This window comes from Podarcis bocagei (assembly GCF_964188305.1).
Source record: "Podarcis bocagei genome assembly, chromosome: 8".
In the NCBI taxonomy this organism is placed as follows: domain Eukaryota; kingdom Metazoa; phylum Chordata; class Lepidosauria; order Squamata; family Lacertidae; genus Podarcis; species Podarcis bocagei.
The window spans coordinates 67,584,772-67,605,994 of record NC_138133.1 but is presented as its reverse complement, the minus strand read 5'-3'; the positions used below and the strand labels follow the sequence as shown (position 1 = coordinate 67,605,994).

General features: G+C 46.6%; 2 protein-coding genes and 1 long non-coding RNA gene across 4 annotated transcripts in view; 1 reads left to right on the top strand and 2 right to left on the bottom strand.

Annotated features, from left to right (window-relative positions):
- PTDSS1 (phosphatidylserine synthase 1) overlaps nt 1-1,790 on the bottom strand; it is a 39,390-nt gene extending 37,600 nt beyond the window's left edge. Inside the window, exon 1 of the mRNA XM_081204681.1 lies at nt 1,555-1,790. Within this exon, the coding sequence (XP_081060807.1) occupies nt 1,555-1,733 (179 nt within the window). The 5' untranslated portion in view covers nt 1,734-1,790. The remainder of the gene's footprint in view (nt 1-1,554) is intronic.
- Nucleotides 1,791-2,023: 233 nt separating this feature from the next.
- Nucleotides 2,024-18,460, top strand: MTERF3 (mitochondrial transcription termination factor 3). 2 transcript variants are annotated; one of them, XM_081204855.1, is made up of 8 exons: nt 2,024-2,161; nt 6,764-7,104; nt 8,288-8,440; nt 9,393-9,582; nt 14,009-14,156; nt 16,027-16,098; nt 17,745-17,906; nt 18,213-18,460. In XM_081204855.1, exons 2-8 carry the CDS (start codon nt 6,777-6,779, stop codon nt 18,405-18,407), a joined length of 1,248 nt encoding a protein of 415 aa, XP_081060981.1. In that variant the 5' UTR covers nt 2,024-2,161; nt 6,764-6,776; the 3' UTR covers nt 18,408-18,460. The 2 variants fall into 2 exon arrangements, with proteins under 2 accessions (XP_081060981.1, XP_081060980.1); XM_081204854.1 differs by lacking the exon at nt 2,024-2,161 and adding an exon at nt 5,812-6,212.
- Nucleotides 18,198-21,167, bottom strand: LOC308593131. The gene is made up of 2 exons (XR_014010764.1): nt 20,874-21,167; nt 18,198-18,401 (listed from the first exon to the last, which is right to left on the bottom strand). It is a non-coding gene; the product is annotated as an uncharacterized lncRNA (long non-coding RNA).
- Between the last annotated feature and the right edge of the window lie 56 nt (nt 21,168-21,223).

Here is a 21,223-nt window from a genome sequence, read left to right as displayed (position 1 = left end):
GTGCATGCACACTTCTTCAGATACACTGAAGGACACTGTTGGCATTTGATGGCATACACAATGTTAGACGATGAGCAATACCATCTCGGGACATACCATCTCGGGACTATTTAATTGCTCATCGTCTAACATTGTGTATGCCATCAAATGCCAACAGTGTCCTTCAGCTCTCTATATTGGACAAACAGGCCAAACCTTACGCCAAAGAATAAACGGACATAAATCTGACATCAAGAATCACAAAACAGAGAAACCAGTAGGAGAACACTTCAATCTCCCAGGACATTCTATACAAGATCTCAAAGTAGCTGTTTTACTACAAAGGAATTTCAGAAATAGACTGGAAAGAGAAGCTGCTGAATTACAACTCATTACCAAACTTAAAACAATGGATAGACCTGGTCTGAACAGAGACATTGGATTCTTATCTCATTATACATGACTAAGCCATTTCTCACCTTCTCACCCCTTGCCTTTTCCTGCAAGACCTATTACAGTCGTTAAGAGTCGTCAACAGGCTCATCTCAGCTATCTGCCAATCTCCAATTCCAACCACCCTTCTGAGTAATACCCCTCCCCACCTTCTCACTATATAGAAGGATCTGGCAACTTCTGTTTCAGTGTATCTGAAGAAGTGTGCATGCACACGAAAGCTTATACCAAGAACTAACTTAGTTGGTCTTTAAGGTGCTACAGGAAGGAATTTTTTTATTTTGTATACATAAAAAGCTTTACTTTTAGGGATTAGGGATTTCATTGAAGTCTGCAACTGGTAACGCTGATTCTATACATAGGAATATATTACGCTAGCAGGAATTAAAGTTTTCATTTTTATTCTGTTAAGGATTACATCAACTGAGTTTACTGGGGGGGATCAATTTGTATTTTGTTCAATTTGATTGGCTGGTTGTTGATCATTGGGTATACTGGGGAAACCAATGAATGAATTCTTTATTATAAACAAATTCATCTTCCATACCTTTTTGAATCCATCAATTGGGTTGATGCATCTGGGGAAATGAACGAATTTACATTTATGAATGAATATGCTACCTATTTAAATACCTTTCAGAATCCATTACTGTTGATCGATGGGGGGAATAAGTAATCAAATAAACACCAAGGGAATAAGGAAAACGAATTTCTGCTGCTTCCATTGATTTTGACACGTTTGCAAATTCATCCGGAAAAGGGTACTTTTTGCGATTCTGTGTTTTCTCAGATAACGGAAGGGTGGGGGGGACTTGCCTAATTTTTTGAGGGGTTTTTTAAAAAACCCTTAGTGGAATTTACACCTCGATAAACGTGCATAGAAAGAACCGATGGCACCCGCAGCCCATCTTTCTTCCCTGGAGGAACATAAGGACTCGTGAGAGATTTCCTCATTCGGGTGGTGAACCGGACCAAGCCCTTCTCCGCCTCAGCAGGGCTGACCGTCGCCATCCCCACCCACCGCAGCCCCTACTTCTTCTTCTTCTCCCCCAAGCGAGCTTCTCCTCTCGGGGCAACACGGCTCCCCACAGCGCTGCCCGCCCGCCAACCCTTTTCTCCCACCTGGTGAAGGCGAAGGCCATGAGGCTGAGGATGGTGAAGCTGAGCAGGGTGATGGTGTGCGGCCGGTAGAAGAACTCCAGCGTGATGTCCTCCACTTGCTGCTCGTTGATCATGCGGAAGTGAAGCCGGTAGTTCACGTCGTCCTTGCTGAGGGTCCGGCTGCCCATGTACGACGCCATCGCCTCGCCGCCCGGCGGCCGCCTCCGCCTCCTCCTCCGCCTCCTCCTCGCCTCGCCGGCGGCCACCGCGGGGACGCCCCGCTCCCGCCGCCTCAGCCCGACCGCGGCCGAAGGAGCCGGCGCGGGGTGGAAAGACGGCAGGGAGCGCGCTGGGCGGCAGGCCAGGCTGCTGCAGCGGCGCCGCGGCGGCCCCAGGAGGGGACGCGGGGGGAGAGGAGGCGCGACGGAGGGACGGGCCTTGCTGGGCCGCCGCAGGCCGCGGGGAGGAGCCGGCTGGGGAGCCTCGCCTCCTTCCCGCGCGTCAGAGGCCTTCGCCCGAGCGGGAAGCGCGACCGCCGCAGCGAGTCCGGGGCAGGCGAGGGCCTGCATGGCTGAGGCGAGCCGGGGACTTTCCTGACAGGGACAACCCGGCGCCGGCGGGACGCCAGGTAAACGCCTCGCTTAGGTCTCGATACGGAGAAGGCTTTGTCAGAGCCGGGCCTCGGGGAGGGCGAGGGGCTGGACCCTGCGGACTCAGCGCCGGTCCGAGTTCATCTTCCCCTCCAGGGATCCCCTTTGGAACGGCGGCTTCTATTGTTGCGTCCCCGAAGGGCCTCTTGATTCGGTTCATCTCGATTCGGTTCTCAGCCCCAATCAGTTTGCATGCTTCGCTCGGAAGTAAAGCCCGGTCTCTGGGTTCAGCGGGGTTTGCAACTAGAAACGTGGGAACCTGCCCTATATAGAGTCAGGCTGCTGGGTCCATTTAGCTCAGTATTGTCTACATCAGCCTTTCTCAACTTTGGGTTCCCAGAGGTGGTTGGGCTACAACTCCTATAATCCCCTAGCAAGCAGGACCTAGGAGTCAGGGATGATGGGAATGGTATCAAGGAATTGCAGAGCTGGAAGGGACCTTGAGGGTCATCTTGTCCACACATATATCCACCCCCCCATGCAGGAATGTTTCTCCTAGCCTGAGAGTCGAACCCACGACCCTGAGACTAAGTCTCATGATCTGTCAACTGAGCTATCATATCATACAGCTTTTAGAAGACATCTGAAGGCAGCCCTGTATTGGGAAGTTTTTTTTATGTTTGATGCTTTATTATGGTTTATATATTCTGTAAGCCGCCCAGAATGGCTGGGGAAACCCAGCCAGATGGACGGGGTATAAATAATAAAATTGTTGTTGTTGAAATTTAGTTGGCATCCAGCTGTCTTGAGAGATAATGGAAGAGTGCGCCATCAGGGTAAAGTCAACCAGTTCCAGAGGTACAGCGCCAGACCAATATGGGAGAGACATACCGTATTTTTCGCCCCATAAGACGCACCGGCCCATAAGACGCACCTAGATTTTAGGGGGGGAAATGAAGGAAAAAATTTTTATTTCCCCCCCAGGTGCGCTGCGCTACACCAGGAGCTTGGGGCGTGCGGAGCTCAGCGCGCCCCAAGCTTCTGCGTGCCGGCAAGGTCTCCGCTAGCGTGGGAGAGCCGGCGCCTCTCCCAGGGCTAGCGGACCCCTGCGCTAATCCAGAAGCTTGGGGCGTGCTGAGGTCAGCGCGCCCCAAGCTTCTGCATGCCGGCAAGCAGTCCGCTGCCGCCCCAAGCCTTGCGCACCCGGCGGGACCTCCTGCCAGGTGCGGGAGGCTTGGGGCGGCAGCGGACTGCTTGCCGGCATGCAGAAGCTTGGGGCGCGCTGACCTCAGCACGCCCCAAGCTTCTAGGTGCGCGCAAGCAGTCCGCTGCCGCCCCAAGCCTCCCACACCCGGCGGGACCTCCTGCCGGGTGCGGGAGGCTTGGGGCGGCAGCGGACTGCTTGCCGGCATGCAGAAGCTTGGGGCGCGCTGACCTCAGCACGCCCCAAGCTTCTAGGTGCGCGCAAGCAGTCCGCTGCCGCCCCAAGCCTTGCGCACCCTGCCTTCAGGGCGCCCGACGCTCCGAGAAGCAGGCTGCTATCCGCAGCCTAGACATCCCTGCGGGTCCTCCCACAGGGCTGCCTGGGCGGCGGAATTGTTCCCGAAGCGTCGGGCACTCTGCCTTCAGGGCGCCCGACGCTCCGAGAAGCAGGCTGCTATCCGCAGCCTAGGCAACCCTGCGGGACCTCCCACAGGGCTGCCTGGGCTGCGGAATGGTTCCCGAAGCGTCGGGCGCTCTGCCTTCAGGGCGCTCGACGCTGCGAGAAGCAGGCTGCTATCCGCAGCCTAGGCAGCCCTGTGGGACCTCCCACAGGGCTGCCTGGGCTGCGGAATGGTTCCCGAAGCGTCGGGCGCTCTGCCTTCAGGGCGCCCGACGCTGCGAGAAGCAGGCTGCTATCCGCAGCCTAGGCAGCCCTGTGGGACCTCCCACAGGGCTGCCTGGGCGGCGGAATTGTTCCCGAAGCGTCGGGCGCTCTGCCTTCAGGGCGCTCGACGCTGCGAGAAGCAGGCTGCTATCCGCAGCCTAGGCAGCCCTGTGGGACCTCCCACAGGGCTGCCTGGGCGGCGGAATGGTTCCCGAAGCGTCGGGCGCTCTGCCTTCAGGGCGCTCGACGCTGCGAGAAGCAGGCTGCTATCCGCAGCCTAGGCAGCCCTGTGGGACCTCCCACAGGGCTGCCTGGGCTGCGGAATGGTTCCCGAAGCGTCGGGCGCTCTGCCTTCAGGGCGCTCGACGCTGCGAGAAGCAGGCTGCTATCCGCAGCCTAGGCAGCCCTGTGGGACCTCCCACAGGGCTGCCTGGGCTGCGGAATGGTTCCCGAAGCGTCGGGCGCTCTGCCTTCAGGGCGCTCGACGCTGCGAGAAGCAGGCTGCTATCCGCAGCCTAGGCAGCCCTGTGGGACCTCCCACAGGGCTGCCTGGGCGGCGGAATGGTTCCCGAAGCGTCGGGCGCTCTGCCTTCAGGGCGCTCGACGCTGCGAGAAGCAGGCTGCTATCCGCAGCCTAGGCAGCCCTGTGGGACCTCCCACAGGGCTGCCTGGGCGGCGGAATGGTTCCCGAAGCGTCGGGCGCTCTGCCTTCAGGGCGCTCGACGCTGCGAGAAGCAGGCTGCTATCCGCAGCTTAGGCAACCCTGCGGGACCTCCCACAGGGCTGCCTGGGCGGCGGAATTGTTCCCGAAGCGTCGGGCGCTCTGCCTTCAGGGCGCCCGACGCTCCGAGAAGCAGGCTGCTATCCGCAGCCTAGGCAACCCTGTGGGACCTCCCACAGGGCTGCCTGGGCGGCGGATATCTTCCTGAAGCCTGGAGAGCGAGAGGGGTCGGTGCGCACCGACCCCTCTCGCTCTTCAAGCTTCAGCGAAAGCCTGCATTCGCCCCATAAGATGCACCCAGATTTTCCCTTCATTTTTGGAGGGGAAAAAGTGCGTCTTATGGGGCGAAAAATACGGTATTTTATTGCAGCTTGGGCAGATGAAGGCATCCGGTTTCAAATACACCATGGAGTTTCTTCTCTCTGCACTCCTCCCAGCAGTCATTTCTCCTTTGGTCACTGCTGTGGACATGCAGTCCACCTATCTGTCTCTAGGCATCTGCATGAGATAATAGCCCCAACAATATCTGGGGACTCAAGGTTGAGAGCAGCTGGTCTATACTCTCCCAGCTCCACCTGAAGAATGCAAGGGATTGAAATTAGGGCCTTTTGCATGCAAGGTTCTACCATTGAGCTAAGGCCCTTCTCCAGATAAACTGCATAAGGCTATGTAGCCGTGTGCTGGGAGAATGAAGGTGGGATCCTGTTCACACTGCCTTGAGAGCAAGGGCCATTGAGCACAACAGGATATGTGTAGCTCAATTCTGTCCATATTTACATAGAAGTTAAAGCTGCAATTCTGACGCAAGCAGTTATCTACGTAGATTAGTTGTGCCCCTCTTTGGAACCCCAAGAGTCACTTACAGCAGTTTACAAAAAGACACTCAAATTAATATCACAACCAAATCTAGGGATTTTTTGAGACAGCATTTTCCATGTTCTTCCCTGATACCATACCAGGGAGCAGCTCTTAGCACAATCCTGGTGCAACTTTTCCAGTCCTCTCCAGCCAGTTTAACCACCCTCACAATACTTGTGAATCCAAGATTGTGGAGTGGGGCTGTGCAGATGGGACTTATGATGGAAGCAGTCTTCTCTTTTTGGCAGTCCCCAGGCAGAAAGTCATCTTAGCCAGCCAGCCTAAATGTACCAGAGTTCATAATTTATTTGTGGCACATAAACAAGCCAGAGAGAGAGTGTGTCTGTGTCCTTGCTTGACTACTGAAGTCAATTCTTACTCCCCACGGGGAGATATACAAACCTGAAATAATGTAAAATGGTGGTATTTTAAGCTAACATTTTCTTCTGTTTTATGTTCTGTGGTATAGCAGTGTTCCAGGGGTTCTGTGCGGGGAGGTTTGGGCAAATTCTAAAGGTACACATGTCCTCAGTGGGCACTTTTTCTTGAATAGATCCATGTCCTCCTGCCAGTATCCGTTTGCTTGCCGCTGCCTCCTACCCGCTCTGGAGCTTATCTGCATCACCACCCAGAGGAATGGAGGGCGAGTGAGTGGAGATTGCTGTTGCTATTCCTTTTCCTTCCTATTGTTGCTGAGAAAGGACAGGGAAATGGGTAGTGACAGCAAGAAGATGGGAGTCGCGCAGCCAGGAAGCTCTAGAATTGGCAGTGGGACCCCTGCTGCTGTGTAGGACTCAGAGATTGTTGGAGTATTCCAAAAACATCTTCAAGAAAGTATTGCTACTCTACACTTATGCAGCATGACGGTAATATTATATTGTTTTATATCAGCTTTCTCTAGCTTGATATGCTGCAGATGTTTTAGACTACATCTCCCATCAGTCACAGGCGGTATGACTAATGCTTAGGGATGATGGAACTCGTAGTCCAACATCTGGAGGGCAGCAGTTTGGGGATGGATGCTTTAGACCTTTGCTATATGGTAGACATAGTAAAATAATACTTTTGGTACTGAATGCACTTCAGTTCTGCTTAAATATTAATTGAATTCATTAATTGTTCCTGTGTAAACTTTTATGCATACAAAATTGGTTTGAATGTTTCCTTGACCATTTTCTTTCTCAATTTTGACAGAATATTGACTAAGATGGCTTCAGTGACTCGACAGATATCCAGATGTTGCCCCTTGCTAAAGAAAAACAGTATTGTGAATAGTGCAAAACAGCTAAGAAAACAAGCTGTCAAAACATGGACACTTCCTCTTCAACAATCCGGATTACCATTGTTTTGTCCTTATAGATGCTTATGTCAAGTAGCGTTAAAGAACTCTAAGACTGTACTTTTTGATAACCATGTACGATTCTGTAGTTCAAGCACTAAACTGAATCAGAGTCCAGATAATAATTCATCCTTAGTTAACAGACCAGAAACTGAAATAATACCCAGTTCGTACACCGAAGCATTGCTTGAAGAAGGTATGTAACGAATAAAATATGAATGAAAGTTGTGACCCTCCTAACACCATATCTAAAATTTAGATTTTTAACCTCATTTCTTGTGCATTGCTTGCTTGCTTGTAAAGAGGGTTGGAATTATTGGATTGTGTTTCCAAATTATTGTTTGTAAGTGAACTCTTTAAGGGCTCAGTTCTTCCTGCACTGCTGGGAGTTAAGCCATGGTTTGGCTTAGCTTTCCATCCAAATCCTGGTTTATGGCTTATGGCCTGTTTGGAGAGAGACAAACCATGGGCCCAGGTTTGAAATGTAATTCTAAGCCAGCTATGGCTTAGGTCATGGCAGCACAACAAGAGAACAATGAAGTCCCTGTGATTTTTGTCCCTTGCACACCAGCATTCTAAATGTTCACCTTTAAATTATAGTCTGCTACCCTTCTAGGATTAGGGATGGGAGGGGGCGGAATTTGATTCAATTCGCATTTAGGTGAACAAAATTAATTTGTACTTTCTGAAACAATACATGAACCAAAACACAGTCCTTCCTCACACCGTCCTTCTCTAAATTTTGAAATGCAGTTCTCCTGTCAAATAATGTGTACAGAAATGCATATTCTAGGGCAAAGTGTGTATAAATGTTTATATAAGAGAAAATAATGTTATATTAGGCAGCATTCCTTTGCAGAAATGTGTATAATTAGGCATAATTGTACATAACAAGATTGGAAAACGAGAAACTGAGAGAAATTGAAAATGGCAGATACACCCATCCCTGTTTGGAATACATAGGATAGGACTCCTCAATAACTATGCATTGTCTGCCTCCAGGACTCCACCTGCTGTTGTTACTCTTCTGTTGCTTTGAACAGTAATATCTCAGTTGCTGTTGAAAGTTAGACAAACAGGAACAATAGGATCAGTGAACATTTGTGAATCATCCACAATAATGAAATAAGGTGACAGTAACTTAACTTAATTCATCCCCAGTTCAGTGTCTATTTTCTGTTCTTATGCTCATTTTTTCTGCATAGCAGAAGCTGATGATCACTCTGGTTCTAAATTTAAATTGTGAAATTTCCCTTCCCTGAATTAGTGGAATTGTATTCCCCCTGGCCTCTGTGAAGGTAAACGCCGCACACAGAGGGAGAGAGAAAATGTTACATCTGTTGTTTTCTCAATGGTTCTTTTTCCTTAATGACCTTCAGGATTAGAAGACACTTTGCCTTCATCCCCTTTTGAGGAAGTTTCGGAAGATGAGGCTCTTCAGATCAGGGCTGAGCCACCACTTCCTTTTGAATCGTTCACGCTTCAAGATTATGTTGATCATTCAGAAACACTGCAGAAGCTGGTGCTTTTAGGTAAGCATAGCTGTACCAGGCAGGTTCTTCAAGATATGCTAAAGACTCTTCAGCCTTCTCTTCCTGATGCTGTGCATACAAAGTCATTATTTGCTTTTGATACAGTAAAAGGGCAAAAAATGGTTTTGCATGCACAGCATGATAGCAGCAGAATGTATAGAGCAGAGGTAGCCGTGCCCTTCAGATGTTGAACCTGCAGCTCCCATCATCACTGACCATAGTTCTTGGGCAGTTGCGGTCCAAGCACCATGTTGGCTATCCCTGTATTCAAAAATATAGACCACAAAGCAAGAAGGGTATAGTGCGGATAGGAAAATGCAAAGCACTGCAAAAGCATCTTTCACGTTTTTCAAGGGCAGGAAGCAGGTCGGTGTGAACTGTGAGGAATTGGTGAAAAATGAGAACTTGCTTAGAACGGCTTCATTTTAGCTACGTGGACCTTAAGATTTGCAGCTTCAGGTTTGCAAAAGTACTATGTTGAATTGCAAGATGCCTATGACAGCATTTCTTTGAATGGCTTCATCTGGAGCAGGGATGAGAAATGCATGGCTCTCCAGGCAGGGACTCCAAATCCCATCAGCTCCAGCCAGCATGGCCAGTAGTTGAGAATGATGGAAATTATGGTCCCACAACATATGGAGAGCCACAGAGAATTGTTCTAGAGAGTGAAACCAACCCATTCAATCAGTCCACAATTATATGATTGTTTGTTGCAGATTTTAAAACCCCAGTAAGTAAAAACTTGAGGGCAGCCTTTGAGTCCATTCTGCCATTATCCTCAGTAGTACATAGCTGCTGTATCATAGCTCCTTTTGGCAGCACTAGATAACATTGCTACATACCATAAAAAGCATTAAAGACGCTTTGCGTGAACTTGTACATTCTTACACTACTAGAAATCCAGAATTTTTCATTAAGCATCCCACTAAATTTATGTTTGAATGTGCTACAGGAGTTGATTTGTCCAAAGTGGAAAAACGTTCAGCTGCAGGCCAGCTACTTCTCAAGTTGGACTTTGAAAAAGATATAAAAAACATCATCCTGTTTCTCAAGGATGTTGGCTTGGAAGATAAGCAGCTTGGGCCATTTATCACAAGAAATCCCTATATTTTCAGAGAAGAAGTGGAAGATCTAAAGACAAGGTAAAATGACTTCTGTATTCATCAATCTGTTATCTTGTTCTCTCTCATCTATCCACATGCCTGAAATATTCATATATTTCATGTGTGTGTGTGCCTGAAATATGTTACTTTGCTTTAGGGATTTTGTACAGTCTGCTTAAGCTGTCCTTCTCACTCAAATGTTGTAGTAGGGGAAGGATTGTTGGTGATCCTATTCTACAATTTCAAGTGTTCAGCATCAGCAGATGCTGATTATGCTATCCAGAAGGTGGTCAGACTCCATTATTGAAAATGATTATTTCCAAATGGAGTCCCAAAATGAGCAAACCTTTTTCATACATAGGTTTTGCTTTCATTGGGACATTTTCTGAAGCTGGGCGTGGGAGATACTTGGTCTGTTTTCAACAGAAATAGCAAAGTATTTAGAATCATAACTGCAGAATTTTGTTCCAGACATTCTTCTGAACATGGCAGTTGTCAGAACAGTTTAGCTTTATGTAGACACCAGCTAAGCTAAAGGACAGCTTTCTCAAGTAAGGAGGATTAGAATTAATCTTGTGTCGTAAACATGAACCTAGGTGTAGGGGCAGCTACACAAAAAATAGTGTTGTGGGAGTGGAATTAAAATTCAAACATTCTTTGTCATTGGAATTATTCCCAGAGGCTGTTGGGCAGGGTGGAGTGGTAGAAAATAAATGGGGAAAGTAGGAAGTTGGTTAGAAATGCATTTCTCCTGTTTCACCCTTCCTCTTGAAGGCTTGTTATTAATTGACTGTTCTGGCTGAAAGACACTCACACTGCTCAGTCTGATAAACATCCTATTCATCCTATTAAGTTCATCCTATTAAGGCAGTGCATCCTAAACATAGATAAAGGTAAAGGGACCCCTGACCGTTAAGTCCAGTTGTGGACAACTCTGGGGTTGTGGCGCTCATCTCGCTTTACAGGCCGAGGGAGCTGGCGTTTGTCCGCAGACAGCTTCTGGGTCATGTGGCCAGCATGAATAAGCCGCTTCTGGCAAACTAGAGCAGCACACGGAAACGCCATTTAGCTTCCCGCTGGAGTAGTAACTATTTATCTACTTGCACTTTGACATGCTTTTGAACTGCTAGGTTGGCAGGAGCTGGGACCAAGCAACGGGAGCTCATCCCATCGCAGGGATTCAAACTGCCAACCTTCTGATCAGGAAGCCCTAGGCTCTGTGATTTAGACCACAGAACCTTCATCCTAAACATAATGCAGTTAAAACAGAATGAACAGGAGCATAGATCTATTTGTCTAAAGTGAAAGTGTTGTTTTTGCAATTGCCAGTATCCGCTTCAGAGAGCGAATGCAAAGCTGAGCAATAAAAAGCTTTATGTACCAGACAGGTTGAGTAATTATATTGACCCAGCATAGGCCTCACACAATAACTTGCACAGACAGTCTGGGGCAGTGAAATGATGGCTCTTAAGAATGAGGCATCAATACGATCTCTTCATAAATATGTACACTAATCATGAAACATTTTTCAAGTGTGCATCTTTATGTAGCCTAAAGGGTACCATGCCTGTGCATGACAGAAGTGTTTACAGGCTTGGGTGAACCCCAAGATCTGCAGAAGAACAAAAATTATTCAAGGGTGGGGAAAAACGGGGGTGGGAAACCCTGAAAAGGCCCTACTAAGGAATGAGTCTACTCTACTTAGTGGCCATGAAATGTTAGGTGACTGTTGAAGGGAGAGGAGTCAGGGGAATATAATGGAATATCTCAAAAGAAGACAATGGTGGGTGGAACCCTGAAGAGGAGCACTCCACAATGCTCTGTTTTGTTGTAGTTCATGCATGCCTCTCCAGAACATAGAATGCAATTAACAGGAAAAAAAGGATTCAAAATTGGCTGGGCTTAGACATTTGGGGCATCTGAGCATGTTTAAAATCTAGTGTGCAGTTGTACTGATGCTGCTGCAAAATGTGTTCACGTCTGTTACCTACCAAATTAATAGTTAAAATTAGGATCAGAGGAATCTGCCTTATACCAGCTCATACCAATGGTCCATCTACCTCAGTATTGTCTTCATGGACTGGCAACAGCCATCCTGCCAGGATTTTGAAAGGGGCCTTTCTTGCTCCTGTGATAACAGACCCTAAATGATGTTTGCCTAAACTCAGATAGCATTTTAGATAAGTAGATGCAGTAGTAGCAAATGTTTTGTATCTTCCTGTAGCGGCAGCATAAGCTGATGCAATAGAAGCAGGATGTGGTATTTTGTAAACCTGGGCTGAAGCAACAGCTGGTAGACTACACTGAAAATAATTTGTTTAGCATTGCCTAACTCAATGTATGTCTCTAGACACTATGCTCCTAGTTAGATGTGCACAGGCTTCCTAGTCTTGTGACTGAGCCACCAATGACGTATGCTTTATTCTGTACTGCGTCTTTTGTAAGCTGCTTTGAGACATACGGAGAAAAGCAGGGTATAAATTTCTTAAATATGCAGCTCTGTCCTATCTGAAATAAACCCCTTAAATTAATAGGTAAAGGTACCCCTGCCCATACGGGCCAGTCGTGTCCGACTCTGGGGTTGTGCGCCCATCTCGCTTAAGAGGCCGGGGGCCAGCGCTGTCCGGAGACACTTCCGGGTCACGTGGTCAGCGTGACGAAGCAGCTCTGGCGAGCCTGCTCCAGCGCAGCACACGGAAACGCCGTTTACCTTCCCGCTATAAAGCAATACCTATTTATCTACTTGCACTTAAGAGTGCTTTTGAACTGCTAGGTGGGCAGGAGCTGGGACCGAACGACGGGAGCTCACCCCGCCGCGGGGATTCGAACCGCCAACCATACGATCGGCAAGTCCAAGCGCTGAGGTTTTACCCACAGCGCCACCCGTGTCCCTCCTTAAATTAATAGGTGTTACTATATTTGATTTGGTTTGTATCCCGCTATTCCATGGGGTAAGGGTACCTAATATACATTTCGTCAATATTTCTGTCTCTGTCCATAAAGGGGCTCACAATCTGAGTATAACGTTAAGATGGTCTGAGGCGGGGGGGGGGGGCGTGCCTCAGGCCTAGGGGCTGGTTGTGGCCCTCAGGACTCTCCATAGGACACATTTCTCACTGTTTCTGCTCTTCATGGAGTGATTTTGCCCTGCGTGGAATGTGTCTTTGAACTGGGGAATATTTCTTGCTTGCCTGAATGAAGAGGCATCAGTTGTAAATGCAAACCACTGATTTTTAGATCACTGGAAAGTAGCCTACTATATAACCATAGAATGCTAGAATTGTAAAGACCACAAGGGTCGTCTATTCCAACCCCCTGCAATGCAGGAATCATTTGCCCAACATGGGGCTTGAACCCACAGCCCTGAGATTAAGAGTTTCATGCTCTACCAACTGAGCTATCATGTACCGTACTATAGACAAGGAAGAGTTGCATGGATTGCTGCATCCACTTTTTGCCTCTGGCCTTGCCCACCACTGATACACAGCCTGCAGAAGGTTTCCCATAAGGCAATGTGGCCCTTGGGCTGCAAAAGGTTACCCCCTGCTGGTCGGAGGCAACAAGTCATAGGAAGCTGCCTTATAACTGAGCCAGACCATTTATCCATCTTGCTCTCAGTATTATCAGTACTGAACGGCAGCAGCTCTCCAGGGTTTCAGATAGGCAGTCTCTCCCAGCTTGACCTGGATGTACTAGGGGTTGAAATTGGGACCTTCTGTGTTCAAGGCAGATGTTCTGCCACTGAGCTCACATTATCTTGCCTCTGTGGCTCCCCTTCTCCCTGGTTACAGGGAGAATTTCACAACGTACAACTAGTTCCATGCAGCTCCCTTCACCTTCTCAGTGGAAACAAAAAGACACGGCTAAGAGGAGTATACTGTGGTAGGGAACCTAGGATTATATCCCTCTGATTAAATAGGCATATCATAGCCTTTAAGGGTCTAGTCTTTAGCAGGCAGCATTGACAGTCGTGGCATCTAACCTGATTTGCTTCCCTCCTTCACCTGTATGTCAGTGTAGGATGTAGATGTTTAGGATTGTTCCTGTGGTTACTTTTTTCTTCTTCTAAAGATGCCCTTTAGTTCATCAGATCACCTTCATTAAATTGCCAGTTTTGATTGTGAAAGTGGACATTTCTTTCAGTGCAAGCCATTTTGGATAATAAGATCATGGGCTGGTATTGACATAATTTTTGTTTAAATACAGCTGGAAATCATTAAATTAATCCAGGCGTAAAATATTTTGCACCAAGAGTGTTTATTTTCTTTGACATTAATTGGAAATCATGGTGTTTTGCTTTTGTCATACCTGCAGACTTTTCCACCCTTCTTCTTGGCAGCTTTGCTTGTTAATATTATTAAAACATCCGTCATTTTGAAACATACTGCTGAGGAACTGGCAGAGCTGGATAAATGATGGCCTTTCTTATTTCCCTCATTTTAATTTGGATCTTTCTCTCTTCCAGGGTAGCTTATCTAACATCAAAAAAATTCAGCAAGGAAGCAATTGCACAGATGGTCTCAGGGGCTCCATATTTACTCCTCTTTTCTGTGGAAAGACTGGATAATAGGCTGGGTTTCTTCCAAAAAGAACTTGGACTCAATTCACAAAAGGTGCCTTCTGTTTTCACTTGGGTCGTGGTGATTGGGGGAGAGGGCCTATTGTTAAAATAACTAAACAAACTCCACAAGCAGGTAGCTAATATCTCTCGCATTACAGGGACCTAAAATACTGCTTCTAAAATACTATTATCTTCTTAGAACCATATATAAAGTATACAACCTTGTGTGGACAGTTCAAACTAGTTCATCCAGATGTTTGAGGAACACCCATTACAATTTCATTGCTAGTTATCCTGAAATACTAATTTTACATGGAATAATGCCTATGCTTACAGATAAATAATTGACTTGGAATTTCAGTCAACATGATCACAGAATGGAGGTTCAGCTACACCAGGCATGGCCAAACTTGGCCCTCCAGATGTTTTGGGACTACAGTTCCTATCATCCCTGACCACTGGTCCTGTTAGCGAGGGATGATGGGAGTTGTAGTCCCAAAAAATCTGGAGGGCCAAGTTTGGCCATGCCTGAGCTACACAATATGTTGAGAACTTGTCCTACGAAAGCCTTTTTGAAATTGTTTTATCAAATACACACGCTTATCATGGGTGCAGCGTATGTGGCTGGCCTGTGGTAGAACGTATCTTAAAAGTAGCCCCAGGACCCCAGAATGTTGAGAGGGTGCTAGGATCTTCTGTGGCTAGTTAAAGAGGAGTTAAGCCTGATGTTCCCTAAAGCTGCCATACCCCACCCACAACGCAAACAGTGGAAGGCGGTCAACAGCAACCCAAGACTGGGCAGAGCCAAAAACCATACAATCCCAAACAGAACTCCAGAAAATAGCTTTGGAGTTTCTGCTTACAGAGCTGAGGCTTTTAGGCGAGTGGAGCCAGCCTTAGGGAAGCTGTCTGAACACACCAGCACTCCTTCCACCCCACTCAAGCCTTTCCCTGTGGTGGCTGGATCCTCAGGATACATTTTTCCAGGCAGCATGAAAGGTGAAACTCTGTGTAAAGAGTCACCCAGGCTGGATCTGTTCCTTAATTTGGGCTTCCATTAATTAGTGGCATCACTGGTTTGGGTGATCTTTCAGTTTATCCTTGGTCAGAGACCATGAAACAAAGCAAAAAAAAGAAAGACTTCTACCAAGCACTGCAGGGCTTATCTTCTGCTCCCTCTGGCTGTGAAGTGGGCACTTTGCGACCCCTGATGCATGCAGTACCCTACAGTATATACATGAAGGAAAGATATTCCTATATTCATTGATCCTGAGACACAGGCTGAAATACTGTACACACCCAGGAGTATGTCCTATTGAAGAGTGGGGCTTACTTCAGCGGAGAGGTGCATAGCATTGCTCCAATAGTGACCTGCCCAAGATTGCATGTACAGTGGAACCTCTACCTGCGACCATAATCCATTCCGGAGGTCCGTCCAGAGGTCGAAACGGGTTGCTGGGAGAGGCGCCATGGTGTACAGGTGCGGGTGGCGATTGCCCACTTCTGCACACGTGTGAACGGCGATCGCCGCTCATGCACATGCGCGAATGGTGGCAACCCCACCGGATACTTCCGGGTTTGCCACGGACGTTGGGCAAAATGAACGCAAGCGGAGGTGGACGTAAGTAGAAGTTTGACTGTAATCATGTTAGAATAAATAAGTCTCTTCACACATTATTGTGCAGGGGAAATGCCACATGTGCAGGGAAAATACCCCTGTGCAGGAAAAATGCCACATATTGAGGGCCTTTTGCTCACCCAGTGGAAAATGTACACCTTTTCAAATAGAATAATACAGTGCTGTTTAAAAAATGTCTGGTAAAGAAATGCAAATACAGATTGATTTTATCTTAAGCAGATATTATCTAATACACATTACTTTACTTACTATTATTTTTTCCTTCCTTGTATTTAAAATACAGACCAGAGATGTAGTAACTCGTCTTCCAAGGTTACTGACTGGCAGTCTTGAGCCTATTAAAGAAAATCTGAAGGTAAGTTAGGATAGTATCTTAAGAGTAGTTAGCCATTTAAGCTCTTAGAAAAGCTTTAAGAGATGTAACAGGAAATATAAGAAGTACAGCAGCCTAAATAGGGTTGCGCAGACGGCAGGACTACTTAACACTTGTCAGGTAGCAAAATGTAGCGTGAATAATAACTTGGTCTTATAATCTGCTACTTAAAAACGTTATCAAAGTGGATGCTGGAATCCGAGAGAAGGGTTGCCGCTGGTTCCTTTGCTCAACACTGGAACTCTGATTCAGTTAGGGTGTCTCTTGATGACGGAAAGCATCAATCAGTGGAATGAGGAGGCATGAGTCAGCTCAGCGATACTCCTTCACCGTATGTGACATGAGATCCTAAGGGTCATCAAAGTATCCCCCAAAACTCCTTGTGCCATTTTATTCGGGTTTTTGAAGGGACAAATGACAAAATGGCATTTTAAAGACTTAGGCACAAGCATGGATCATTAGAACTTTTTCGTGAGTAAAAATGGCAATTTTAGACTTCCAATATAATTTAGTAGTTATGCGTGTTCCTCTAGTACAAGAGAGGACTTCAGGCTTTATGGAAAAGAATTGTGGTGGCCTCGTAAGTATGAGACTATGGACAATACTTCATGCCTGGCAAGTTTGCACAAATGTGATGGGGGCTTCGTGCTTGTGCTGCTTCTTCTTTTATAAGCTGCCTGGGCAGCTTCCAGGTTGCTACAGAAGTGCCTCTCCTTTTTTTTTACCTGAAATTTTATTGCAAGTGTCAGGGGTTTAGGAGCAGAGGCAAGGGCAAGGGAGGAAACAGAGAGCGAAGGGGAGGAGGCAGAAGAAAAGATGAGTGATGACGACGACCCGAGATCTCCGAGTCTTTCCAGTGAATCAGAGGATTCACAGAAAGGAGCACCAGTGGCCAGGGCAAGGGGGGAGTTTAGGGGGGCACCCCAGGAAGATAGAGCCAGAGGGGACTCAGAGGAGAGCAGTTGGAAATCGGGACCAGCGTCACCGCTAGGGAGCAGGGAGGAGGAAGGGAGCCAGGGGGCAAGCGCTGGCAGCTCACCACAGGAGGGAGGGCATGAGTCAGGAGTGGCCACACCTCCATCGGGGAGCGAAGAAACGGTTAAGCGGAAAGTGGAAGGTTGGGCGCGCGCGCCAAGTTCAAATGCAGAGGAAGGCGGCGCAGTAAGCAGCCCGGAAAGGGAGCCAGGTCCTAAAGCCCGGCGCAAGGAGGCAGGAGGGTCCGGGTCAGCGTCAGAAGAATCCCGGAAGGAAGAAACCCCGGGGGGCAGAGGGACCCAGAGGAGAACAGTCAGGCGGAAAAGGTGGAGCAGGGCTAGGATATTAAGTTGGTGCACAAGGGGCGGAGAATCAGACGGAGCTTCGCCGATCTAGCTACTAGACGTAGAGTTGCACGCAGCAGCTTGAGAATGGAAACTGTAACTCAATAAAGACTTTTACTTAATGATCGCTGGCTAGCGTGATCCTCTGTGAGCTAGGATCTTCGAGCAGCTCTGACAGCAAGTTTTCAACCTACAATACAATAAAAAGAAGTCTCTCTCCTGTGTCTCATCACTTATCAACATATTTCCCTCTTTCCCGGTGTGTTTTAAGCTACATTAGCCGACTTCATCACAATCACTCTTTTTCAGGTGTATGAGCTGGAACTTGGTTTTAGTAAGAATGAAATTCGGCATATTGCACACAGAATCCCCAAGAATTTAGGTATAAGCAAAAGGAAGCTAACGGAGATCTTTGACTACGTGCACAACGTCATGGGCATTCCCCACAGCGTGATGGTTCATTTTCCTCAGGTGAGACTCTTGGATGCTACCTAGTCAACTGCAGTCATAGGAAGAAGTTTGAAAACTGGGAGCTGTACTGGGAAAGTTCTGTAGTCTACAAACTGTGTGATGGAAAGGCCTAGGTTAATATATTGTAGAATGGCATCAATTTGCAGATATGATTGTTAGCCTTAAATGCCACATAGTAAATGTGGGCAGGTTTGAGCTAACAGGTTACTCCTACTGTTTTCAGTATGTCTTACTAGCAAGTAAGTGTACATAGGAGGGCAGTCTTGGCAATTTCCGTGATTAGCATTGATCTTGTTTTCATTTCAGGTTTTTAATTCAAAGCTGCTGCGAATCAAAGAAAGACACATGTTTCTTAAATTCATTGGAAGAGCACAATATGATCCAAAACAGCCCAATTATATCTCCTTAGAAAAACTGGTATCCCTGCCAGATGATGTGTTCTGCACAGAAGTTGCCAAAGCAGAAAAAGAAGACTTCTGCATTTTCTTGAAAACACTGTAAAAGAAAAGAAAAAAACTTTGTTAATAAAATAAATCTGAAGATGTTTTTCTTAATTGCATATTTTGTGGCAAAAATGACAACTTCGTTGAGAAAACCTACATCTAATTCTACATCTTAAAAATATACAAACAGGCATATTTTGTACTGCTGACAAAATACCAAAAGAAGACCCAGAATAAAGACAATAATACTTACCGACTTGCTGGTGAGAAAGAGAGGGAGGGAATTTGTTGGAGGTTTTTTCTGTCAAGTTTTGGTATATGGTTATGAAAACCAATAAAAAATCCTTTAAAAAATACAAACTTATTTAGAAGAGGGCAAAACTAATACATAGGTGCACATTCAGCCCAGCACAGATATAGTACAGTGGACGCTCAGGTTGCGAATGTGATCCGTGCGGGAGGCACATTCGCAATGTGCCGCGTCTGCGCACGCGCGGGTCACGATTCGGCACTTCTGCGCATGCGCAAAGCGCGATTTTGTGCCTATGCACATGCATGAGCGCCAAAACCCGGAAGTAACCCATTCCAGTACTTCCGGGTTTGGCATGGTGCTCAATCTGAAAATGCACAACCTGAAGCGTCTGTAACCCGAGGTATGACTATTTGTAAAAGGTAGATATTGCCACAAACCAATCAGAAGGATAATTATAAAAGTATTTCTATTCTGCATATCATGAAATGTCATGGCAGTGTGCAGTGTTAAAAACACAACACATCATTTTTTTAAATAATACATTGACTGGCTAATTTAAAAATACATATATAATATTGACTTTAAGGCCAATGTTCATTCTACTTGGCCATAGTAATAGTACTGCTTAGTCTTAGAATCGTAGAGTTGTAAGGGACCTGAGGGTCATCTAGTCCAGCCCCCTGTGATGCAGGGATATGCAGCTGTCCCATACTGCAACCTTGGCAGTATCAGCGTCACACTAACCAACTGAGCTATCCAGTCCAGTATGAGCTGCTCACAAAATGTTGACAGCCAAAAAAAACACCACATGAAAACCAGATCAGTGGGGAATGGAAAGGAGTGGCTGCAAAAGGGGGCCAGAGAAATAAAAACTTAATTTAAAAAGTAGAAAGAGCCACCTCATTGTCTGGATAGGCCATGTCCCAGTTCACACTCAGAATATATTTTTAAATGTTCCCAGTAATAGAAGTGAGAGCTGCCCATAGAAATCAAGGGGGATAAAAAGGAGTAACTGGAACCCTCACTACATTTTGTTAAGCGGCTTTTTGATTTTTGGCAGACTAATGCTAATGGGTCAGTATTAGTATTACTATGGCCCCAAATCTGTAGTTAATATCAGTAACTATGGCCATCTTAATTATAGGTCATGCCATGGCAATTGCCCAGGCTTTCTATTTATCAGCTATTTTACAAATCTTATTTCAGGGCTTTGTGTCTTTTGTGTGCCAGTAGTACTGCTGTATAACCACAAAACTGGTTGCATAGCACATTCTAAGGACCAGTACATAATTTCTGTTCCTTGCCATGCTAGTCAGTTCTGTACTTGGCAATATTCATTTAAAGGAGTGGCGGTCCAACTCAGGAAATAAGTCTTGTTTCCACACTTTTCTCTATGATGCCAAGGGTACACATGAAACACATTGAGCTATTTCCTATGTTTATATTTTTTGAGAACAGTAAGGTGGTGAGAGACATTGCATTTTACAAGTGGGTTGGGAAATGTAAGTTGAACCTAACAAGGTTCAGCAGTTCCAGTTAATAACTATTAATATGGTTGTGAAAGTTAGCTCCAAAAAAGGAAGGGAGTTAATATTCAGGTATGGAATTAATAATCTTCTGGAATGCAACAGGAGAATTTACCAATCAAAGGCCTTACTTTTATATTAGCAATGAAGAAAGGCAATGGATAAGACCCACAGATGAATGGCTTTTTCAGTGTGCTCATTTCCTTCATTAATTTTTACCAGCATCAGCTTTTGTTATGGGTCTTCTTACTGGGTGCTTATTTTAGGAACATTTTTGGGTATGTAGCACACCACTCCTTATTTCAAGCATTCAACCCCTGGTGTTAGGAGTGCATTAATGGCACTGCAATCTCACCCCACCCTCATCATTTACTGGAGTTCCTCCAATTTTATTTAACAGCACAGGGAAATAGTAAGCTATTGGATTTCTTGATTTTTAAAATGCTACACTTTATTATCATTTTTCTCAGTGTAGCTTGGTTCTTATTTGGATTTTTTTGTTTGGTAAAAACATAGCTGCATAGTAACTACAGCTAAGAAAACAAAGCCCTATCGGAAACTGTTTATGGGGAACACGGTGGTTCTCTTTGTAGGCAGGGCTCCAACCAGTCGTTTGCGGCGCAGTATTTGGAAGGTGAAATGCAGAGTTGGCCAAATACGCTGTTTCCAAAGAAGCTGTGCATGTGGTCGAACTATAGCCAGAATCAAATCGACACCTAAGTTTCCTTCCTTCCTCCGCCATCACCTTCAAACTCCCATTGCTCCTTTCCACCTACATCTGCACCTGCCCTTGCCAGGTGTGAGGCAGGTGGCCACGATTTATGGGGCGTGGACTGGGGCCTAATAAAGCCTGCCGCTCTGAGAAGCTCCCCCACGGCTGATACTCTCCAGTTACGACGCTTGTTTCCATGGGGTCCAAGGAGCCTCTCACGTTTTCTGAACGTCAGAACGAACCAGGAAGCGCACGCTCCACGCAACAGAAAGTCACATCCCACGCTTCTTTTTTTAAAGAGTCTATGCTCCAGCCGCCGGGTAGCGACGCACAGGCGCGCGCAACCCACGTGACAGAACAGGGAGCGCGGTGGGTTGGTAGGC

Coding starts and splice junctions, on each gene's coding strand:
- MTERF3 (XM_081204854.1), top strand. CDS start 6,127: ATGTCCTCCTGCCAGTATCCGTTTGCTTGCCGCTGCCTCCTACCCGCT. Junction 6,213..6,763: donor ACCACCCAGAGGAATGGAGG/GCGAGTGAGTGG, acceptor CAATTTTGACAG/AATATTGACTAAGATGGCTT. Junction 8,441..9,392: donor GCAGAAGCTGGTGCTTTTAG/GTAAGCATAGCT, acceptor AATGTGCTACAG/GAGTTGATTTGTCCAAAGTG.